General features: G+C 55.8%; 1 protein-coding gene across 3 annotated transcripts; it reads left to right on the top strand.

Annotated features, from left to right (window-relative positions):
• The first annotated feature begins 1,446 nt into the window (after positions 1-1,446).
• On the top strand, positions 1,447-5,930 carry KRT15 (keratin 15). 3 transcript variants are annotated; one of them, XM_036882823.2, is made up of 8 exons: positions 1,448-2,067; positions 2,925-3,007; positions 3,138-3,294; positions 3,757-3,918; positions 4,005-4,130; positions 4,322-4,542; positions 5,002-5,027; positions 5,692-5,930. In XM_036882823.2, exons 1-8 carry the CDS (start codon positions 1,552-1,554, stop codon positions 5,694-5,696), a joined length of 1,296 nt encoding a protein of 431 aa, XP_036738718.2. In that variant the 5' UTR covers positions 1,448-1,551; the 3' UTR covers positions 5,697-5,930. The 3 variants fall into 3 exon arrangements, 2 of the variants coding, with proteins under 2 accessions (XP_036738718.2, XP_036738717.2); XM_036882822.2 differs by having other exon boundaries at positions 5,553-5,930; XR_008997385.1 differs by lacking the exon at positions 5,692-5,930 and having other exon boundaries at positions 1,447-2,067; positions 4,326-4,542.
• Positions 5,931-8,896: the final 2,966 nt, after the last annotated feature.

The raw sequence follows: 8,896 nt of genomic DNA, 5'->3' as shown, positions 1-8,896 counted from the left end.
GCTTTGTAATCCATAACATGTACAGTGGAAGTAAGGGATCACTGCTATTGCAGCAATAATGACAATGACCCCTTGCTACTAGGGAACTGAGACTTAAAGGTAGGTATCCGAGGTTTCACAAGCAGTGATGGGGAAAGCCAGGATTTGAACCCAGGCCTGAGGGACCCCAGAGCCCCTGTCCACTTCCCTGCATGGCAGCCCTCGGCAGGGAATCTGCCTGACTCTCCAGCTCAGTCTTGCTCACCTCCCCAAGCCCTGGCTCTGCCTAAGCCTTGGGGCCATGGCCACAGGGCCAGGCCACACCTCCAAGTGGCAGTGTCCACAGGCATCTGGTATCCCCAGAAAGCTGGTCCCTGAGCTGGGCAAAGAAAAGGGCTCTCGTGAGTGTTGGGCACCCCTCTCTGGTCTCAGCATCCTGCTCTGTGAAGTGGTGCCTTCAAAGTCTCCCAGGAATCTTCCAGCTGCCACCAGGCCCCTCCTCTTCCCTCCCACCCCACGATGCTCAAGCACACAGAACCCTCTGGGTCCAGTCCCCCCCGAGCACGGCAACACTTGACAGGACTAGTGGGGTAAATCTGGCTCTGCTGTGCAGCGACATGCCTCTCCCTGGAGAAGGCAGGGGCTTCCTGGAATGTGTCCCATCTTAGCTGCAGAGGTTTGCCCCAACGTGTCGTAGGAGCAAGCAAAGGTTCGGTGACATGTGCAGCTGGCAGGCAGTGGGATTGTCAATCAGCCCCTTGTCAGCCCTGAGCCTGCTGACTTTCGTGAGCGTGCCAGTGCTGGGGCCAGGGCATGGGGACCTGGACAAGCAGGAGTGGGGCTGTGGGTTGGAGGGGATGCCATTGCAGCATCAGGGAAATGACAGATGCTGGCACCTCTGGTTACTTCAGTTGGAATTTGACTCAGGACCCCTCTCCTGTTCTCAGTTTGTCCCCATGGGCACAGCATTCCTCCTTGTGCCTCTGCCCACTGGTCCCTAGAGGCCACCATTATCTCTGAGCCATACAGGCTCACACATGGAGTTTGTGAGTGGGACCCACAGAGCAGGAATGGAAATTGGATTCCCACATTGACAGTGGGTGAGGGTCCTGGGCTGGTGGCAGCAGAGAATTCCAGTCGAGGACAGAGTGGGTCTGAGCTGCTCTAACTGCACTGGCAGAGGCCTGGTAACTGCTCTGAGATGCGCATTTGCTCCCTGCTGCTCTTGGTGTGTTGGAGAGATGAACTTGAAATCCAAGTGTGAAAACCATCGCTTGGGGCAAAACACCATTCATTCTGAATCATCTCTTTTGTTACATTAAAAAATAAAAGAATGAAGAGAAAAACTCCCCACCAGACACACTGAGGAGGTGTGCAGGCAGCTGTCCTTGAATGCAGGAGTTGGCTTCCCTTTGTGGGAGGAGACACGGTCCCACAACACCCTCCACAGAGCATATAAGGAGTCCCAGGCTTGGGGGAGGCAGGCTCAGCCCTCTGCTTTCAGCCCAGCCCTACCTCCTGCCAGCATCTCTGGTCTCTCCTGCTTGCTGAGAACTCACAGGCTGCCTGGCCATGAGCACCACATTTCTGCAGACTTCTTCCTCTACCCTTGGGGGTGGCTCAGCCCGGGTGGGCTCCCTCCTGGCTGGGGGAGGCAGCTTTGGTGGGGGCAGTCTCTCTGGAGGTGGTGGAAGCCGCAGTATCTTGGCTTCTTCTGCTAGGTTTGTCTCCTTGGGGTCAGGAGGGGGCTATGCGGGCAGCATGGGCTGCACCTTCGGTGGAGGGGCTGTTAGTGGTTCTGGTGCAGGTTTTGGAGGTGGCCTTGGAGGTGGCCTTGGAAGTAGCTTTGGGGGGGGGTTTGGTGACTTTGGTGGTGGTGATGGCAGCCTCCTCTCTGGCAATGAGAAGATCACTATGCAGAACCTCAACGACCGCCTGGCCTCCTACCTGGACAAGGTGCACGCCCTGGAGGAGGCCAACGCTGACCTCGAGGTGAAGATCCATGACTGGTACCAGAGGCAGAGCCCGGCCAGCCCGGAGCGGGACTCTAGTCATTACTACAAGGTCATTGAGGAGCTCCGGGACAAGGTAAGTCCTCGGGCATCAGAGAGGGGAGTGGTGGCTGGGGCCCTGCACACATCCCTAACATCAGTGGTCCTGCTGCCTTGAGGAAATTCTTTCCATCCCAGGCAACCACTGTCCATGTGTCACCTTGGCAAACTTGGAATGTGGGGGATGCCTCTCAGGTGCAGATGCTGGGTACATCTGGAGTTGCCAGGGCCTGGGAACCCTGGGGATCTGGTCAGCACCAGTAGGGGCTGAGGTGGGGGCAATTACATGCAACCTGCAGGGCTCTGCAAAAAGTGTTTCTTTGCTTCTTTTGCAAGGATGGTGAGGGTGGCCTCAGGAGCCCTGCATACTCGGTGCCGAAAGCACCACCGGGACTTGGCAGGCCTGGAACTCATTACAGGCTCTGCCACCTGCTCACTCACCCTATCACTCACCCGGACCACTTTCTCTAGCTGTAAAATGCCTTCCTGAGTTTTTCCCTCCAGGTTCCCACTGGCTGTGGAATGTTCTGTAGATCCGAGTCTGTGTCTAGGAGGCCACTGACCACGAGCTGTTCTCAGGGGAGGCTGGTGAAGTATCCCTGAGAGAGCTGTCGTCAGAACCCACTGAAACCCACCCCGCCCCACTCCTGGCTAGGCAATTCCCACAGTGCCAGTCCTTGGTCGTTCATGCCCTGGAGATAGGAGATATGAGCGTGGTGTGGGGTCAGGCCAGATGGGCCCTTCAGGTGAGGCTGGACTCTACCTCCGGGACCCTGCAGGCTTCTGGCACTGGTATCAGAAGGGAGATCGTCAGTGATGGGTTTGACCTAGGGTACAGGGTGGGGACAGTAGCCAGGAGGGGTTCTCTAGTCACCAACTCCCTGCCTCCTGTAGATCCTGGCGGCGACCATAGACAACTCCCGGGTCATCCTGGAGATTGACAATGCCAGGCTGGCTGCGGACGACTTCAGACTCAAGTGCGTCCAGCCTCCCTCTGCCCTCCTGCATCCCCCTCTGCCCCCCTTTCACTGGTCTTCTCTCCCTCTTCCAACTCAAGCGACCCGGTCCCCTCAGTCTTCCTTCCTTTGGCTCCATCTCTCATCCCAGATATGAAAACGAGCTGGCCCTGCGCCAGAGCGTGGAGGCCGACACCAACGGCTTGCGCAGGGTGCTGGATGAGCTGACCCTGGCCAGAGCTGACCTGGAGATGCAGACTGAGAGCCTGAATGAGGAGCTGGCCTACCTGAGGAAGAACCACGAGGAGGTGAGGGCCGGGCAGGGGCTGGGGGCAGGCGGGAGGCAGAGGGCTGCTTGTGCTTCCTCTTGGCTAAAGAGCTTAGTGGTTCAGAAATGCCCTCCTCCCCACCAAAACAGAGAGAGAGAGGAAGGGGCACTGTCCTCTGGTGACCCAGACCCCTTTCTTTCTTTGATTTACAGCCAGGCCAGGTGGCCAGTGTGAACTGCTATCCTGATTTGCCTCATGAGCTCACATAGGGGCCCTCTGACTTGAGGTCTTCCCTTGGTAGGACCTGGAGAGAGGAGAGACCCGCAGAGCTGAGGGACCATGTGACCAAACCTGCTCATGGGCAATGGGAAACAGAGGCTGGGTGGGCACAGGGGAGAGCCCAGGTCATGCAGTGAATTAGGGGCAGAGCCAGGACGGGTGTGTGGGACTCTCAGCTCTCTTCTGCCCTCTGCCTCTAAGTGGGCCCCACCCGTCCTGCAGGAGCTGAAGGAGTACAGCAGCCAGCTGGCTGGCCAGGTCAACGTGGAGATGGACGCGGCCCCAGGCGTGGACCTGACCCGAGCGCTGGCAGAGATGAGGGAGCAGTACGAGGCCATGGCAGAGAAGAGCCGCCGGGAGGCCGAGGAATGGTTCTTCAGCAAGGTGGGCCTGGCCTCCCGGCCCCACTGCAGCTCCCTGTGTCTCCCAGGAGGCCCGCAGGGCTCACTTCTCTTGTGTGTGACCTGCAGACGGAGGAGCTGAACAAGGAGGTAGCCTCCAACACAGAGATGATCCAGACCAGCAAGACAGAGATCACAGACCTGAGACGCACCGTGCAGGGCCTGGAGATGGAGCTGCAGTCCCAGCTCAGCACGGTATGCCGCCCCAGCCCACCCCAGCCCGCCCAGCCTTTCCCACCATCTGGGGCTGGTTAATCTCGCAGTTCCCAAGCCCCACGTGAGGGGCTTCTCTGCACGCCATTCAGCATGGCCTGACTTGCTCCCCATGCCCTTGGAAGCTTCCTTTCTAGCCTGACTGGGTGTCTAATGATCTGTTGTTTCACCAGAAAGCTGGCATGGAGAGCTCGCTGGCGGAGACGGAGTGCTGCTACGCCACACAGCTGCAGCAGATCCAGGGGCTCATCGGCGGTCTGGAGGCCCAGCTGAGTGAGCTGCGCTGTGACATGGAGGCTCAGAACCAGGAGTACCAGATCCTGCTGGACGTGAAGACGCAGCTGGAGCAGGAGATCGCCACCTACAGCAGCTTGCTGGAGGGCCAGGATGCCAGGCAGGGCCACGGGTGCCAAGGGAGGGAAGAGGAGGAGCTGGTTGCGGTTGATGTGGAGAGTCATCTTAGAGGACAACAGTGGTACAGCGAAAAGGGAACTGAGCAAGGAGTATGGGGGCCTAGGCTTTGTGCTCTGGTCTTTGTTATCCTGGGCAGGTCACGACCCCTCTCTGGGCCTGTGTTTCTTCTGTAGATGACCGTGGTTGGGCTAGTGCTCTTTTAGGTTGAATGCTGGTTCCATTCCCTGCATGAAAGAGTTGGGGTGTTATCATAGATCAGAGTCTATCTGCTTAGGAGTGGCAGGTCTGGACAGGCTCTCAGGATGCCCCAGACTCTTCAAAAGTCAGATGTGGGGGTGAGGCTGGAGAGGACTGCTTAGCCATCCCCCTGTCCCCCTTAGAGAGACCTGAGCTCCTGCCCTTTGCTCCTTTGCTTACATCTGTTTCTCCTCTCTTTCAGGATGGCTGGTATTGGCACCAGAGAAGGTAAGAAGGCTTATCTTTTCCCGTGTGGTGTAAGGAGGGGAGTTTTGGAGCCACCTTACCCCTTGGCATGGGGAGGGAGGAAAAAGAGGCCAAACCTCCCAGTAGGGTTGGGACATGCCCATTCCAGTCCATACCTCTTTCCCAGCAGGGCCGGGTCTCAGCCCCAGTAGAGATAGGGCTGAAGATTTATTGAGAACCTTCCAGGTTGAGCAGCCTTTGTCCAGGGTGTAGCTTCCCCCAGGTCCCATATTCATGCAGTTATGGTAAGAAGCCCACAATGACTCTCTGTTCATGGGCAGTTAAAAGCCTTGACTTTCTTACTCACTGTGGGGCATACCTGCCATGACACTGCCCATCTCTGTGATGAGTAATTTCACACCAGACCTCTGGTCAACTCCTGAAGGATTGGCTAGTGGTCATTCTCAGGGGTGCTGTCCAGTTCTCCTGGAGTGCAGTCAAGGTCTAGCTACCTTGGGAGGGAGGATAGGGAGGGTCCCTGCCTAAAAAGCTTGTTCCTTTCTACAGCCTCCCTGGGAGGCGGTAGTGGCAAAGTCCGCATCAACGTTGAGGAGTCAGTGGATGGGAAGGTGATTTCTTCCCACAAAAGAGAAATCTAAGTGCCCAGCGCAGGAAAGATGTCCCTTGCCACCCTCACTCTCCCCAGGCTGAGCAGAGGACTGGCCAGAGGGGCCAGAAGAGCAGCTCTAGTCCCTGCCTTCAGAAGGTCCAGCTCCAGAGGGTCCCTTGTGCTTAGCTGGGTGCTTCGCGTGCTCTCCCGCCCTCTGCTCCAGCTTGCCCTGCGTCCTTTAGTGCGGGCAGTCCAAGAAGCTGCTCTATTGTGTAACAAGTTTATTTGTAATGGCTGTCCATGCAATAAAGAACTGCTTTTCCTTTGCAAATATCTCTTGGTAGTATGTCTAGCTTTTCTCGTTAGGGGCCTCTGAGCAGGCCCAGGGCCTACATGTTGACATCTCCACCCAACTTTGCTCTCTTCCCTGCATGGTCATAATTCATTCTTTGGGTTGGCCAGAGCACTGAGGACAAACCCAGGCTGCTCAGGTGACTTGCTGTTCTGGTTTACCCCATTTAGCAATCATGGACACAGGAGACCAAGGGTTTCCCCAGAGCAGTGTGTGCATCTAGCACACAACTTGACACTGCAAATAATTATTTACTAAATGACTGACTTCAGGGATTGGGTTGGTTCACCACTGTTTGGTTGACACTGTGCTGGGCACATCCACCATGGGTCTCATTAATACTCCCAACTATGGATGGTCAGGATTTATCATTCCCATCTTAGAAATGGGGAAACTTAAAGATGAGGAAGTCAAGGAGATGAATGACTCATAGACAGTAAACATCAGGGCTGGGGCTGGACCCACATCTGAATGACCCCAAGACCTGCCTTGTTCTGGGACCCCAGGCCTGGCCCTTCATGGCTCATTGCCAGGACCCTTCTCCTTGCATCTGGCCCTCACACATGTGCTCCTCAAACCTCCCCTCTTTTCCAGCCATGTACACTTGACCTTTAGAGTAGCCACACCAGTTCCCTTCTGTGCCCTCCTGCAAAGATGGCCCCATTCCCTGTGAAGCTGCCGTCTCCTCCTGACAAGGCACTTGAAGGGCCCAGATGGAAAGACAGCAGCTCCAGGAGGGCTTCCCTGATTTTCCCAAGCTTAAGTGCAAAGCAACACAAACCCCTATTGCTGTTATCTGTCCAGATCCTGCTCTTGCTCCCCTGTGCACAGTGTCTCCACTCTTGGGGGTCCCTTAGAGCAGGGGCATCTGAGCAACTTTTTTTGTTGCCTCTGGTCTGGAGCTTGTTCCTCTGGAATTCCTAGCCCAGACAGAGGGCAGGGAATGAGGACGTGGAGAACTCTGGGTGCTGTGGATGGGCTGGGCTTGGGTGAGGATGTGGGGGAGAGGGAGAACCAGTTTCTTAGTCCTTCTGGGAAGAGCTGGTTGAAGGCACCTGTGTTCTGAGAATCAGATCATTTGGGGGAGAGTCAACCCCTCTGAGAAGGCTCCCATGAGTCTCTCTGGGTGAAGCTGATTGCCCAGCAACGCTGGTTGGAAAGTAGATGGTGCCTGTTCTTTCTGGGGGGGGGATTTAATCTAGAATATGTATCCTGAGTGCATACTTTGAGGCCAGACTTCTCTGGAGCTGGAGGAAAGATAAGGAATTTATGGAGTGTCCATACTGTGGCTAGGCTCTGGGTAAGACATCCAATGGATGGCATCTCATTTACCCTCCCAACAGCTTTGTGCTGGCTGGGTCAGCCTTCAGTTTTTGGAACAGAAAATTGAGGCCCAGGAAAGTTAAGTAACTTGGATGAAATCACAAGCTGGGAATAATGAAACAGTCTGGGACCCATCTCTCTGATTCCAAATGCTTGCTTTTCCCTTGGTGTCCTGAGGGTGACAGAGGCTGGTGAGACCTTTCTGAAGAGGGTGTGCTAACCTAAAACCCACTTCTCAGCCTCTCTGGGCAGCCTGTTCAAATGTCATGCAGCCATTATGGTCAGAAAGATTGTTCTCACATCTAGGCCTGGTCTCTCATGCTGTGGTTGAGGTCCATGCTGGAGCCCAGAGCACCAGGTGCCGTGTCCCCACATCCTGGGACAGCCGGGCCCTCCCTCAGACTCTCAGACCCACAGGCCTGGCTGCTGCTCCTGCCTCACTCACCCCCAGGCCTCTTGTCAAGAAGTCTCAGGCCTTTTCTCAGCCTTTAGTTTACAAAAATAACCACCTCTGCAGAGGTGCAGAGAGGCAAGGTGGGGCCTTCTCTCAGGGCCGGACGGTGAGCTGTGGGAGAGGGGACATTGCTTCTGCCTTCTTGGGGCGCCTGCTCCTGTCCTGTGATTTCAGTGGTGGGGAGGCGGCCGTCAGAGAAGTCCTAGGACTTGCCGAGTCCTTACCCCTGCCTGACTGGAGTAAGTTGTCTAAGTCCAGGGATAGTTCATGCCCAGCTGAGCCCTTTAAAAAGTCTCTGGGCAGAGACAGCCCGCCTCTGCCTGCCCCCAGGATGAGGCTGGGCCTGGGTTCCAGCCAATCTGGGAAGCAGGCAGCAGGCCTCCCTTATTTCCACAGAGGCAGGGAGGCTTTAGGACTAGGGATTAGGGCCTTGGGCGTGTTCTTTGCTCAGGCTGGCTTCCCAGAGTGCGCCTGCCACCACTTCCCTGGATACCGTGACCAGTCCCTGTCTCTCTCTGGGTCTCAGTTTCTGCCTTTTCAAATTGAGGAGCCTGGCTGGATGAGATGACCTTGAGTCTCTCTATGAGCTGATCTGTACCCTGGGACCTCAGAGGGGACCCTGGGCTGTAAGATCTGCGACAGCAGGTCTGTGCTCCCTGCGTGCACAGCTGAGTCCTCAGAGCGGGAGCTCAACAAGTAAATGTTGAGTGAATGTATGAATGGCTTCTCTTTTGCTTTTTCCTGCCTTATACATGGCTCTGGACTTCTCTAGGATCCTGGGGGAGGGCCCACCTGGTGGTCACCTAGCCCTCCATGGGCAGCTGGCAGCACAGGGGGATATAAGGAGTTGGCAGCTTTTCCTGTGAGATTTGCAGCCAGGTGATCCCAAGAGATGCTGCTCCTATTTGCCATTCCTTCTCATCTAAAGCCAGGAGACAGGCTTCCTGAAACAGCTTCTCAGGCATTTACTGAGAGCTTCCCTTGGCCACAGGCAGTAGTATTCAGAGGTCTATAAAGACACTTTCCTCAGGGAATGCAAGACTGATGGAGGAAAGAAGATGGGAATGCTATCACCTGTCTCTTGTTTGATGGTGGTGAGCACCAAGCCGACTGCAGAGACTGCAGAGGGAGGCTAAGTAAACTGGCACAGGATGAGGCCAGAAGAATCCTCA

Source organism: Manis pentadactyla, chromosome 4, assembly GCF_030020395.1.
Source record: "Manis pentadactyla isolate mManPen7 chromosome 4, mManPen7.hap1, whole genome shotgun sequence".
Classification (NCBI taxonomy): domain Eukaryota; kingdom Metazoa; phylum Chordata; class Mammalia; order Pholidota; family Manidae; genus Manis; species Manis pentadactyla.
The sequence above is the reverse complement of the archived record's forward strand: the minus strand, read 5'-3'. Positions and strand labels throughout refer to the sequence as shown.

Excerpts from the sequence above, each read along its gene's own strand:
- KRT15 (XM_036882822.2), top strand. The coding sequence starts at position 1,552 with ATGAGCACCACATTTCTGCAGACTTCTTCCTCTACCCTTGGGGGTGGC. Across the intron at positions 3,919-4,004 it reads AGGAATGGTTCTTCAGCAAG|ACGGAGGAGCTGAACAAGGA; the intron begins GTGGGCCTGGCC and ends TGTGACCTGCAG. Across the intron at positions 5,028-5,552 it reads TGGTATTGGCACCAGAGAAG|CCTCCCTGGGAGGCGGTAGT; the intron begins GTAAGAAGGCTT and ends TCCTTTCTACAG.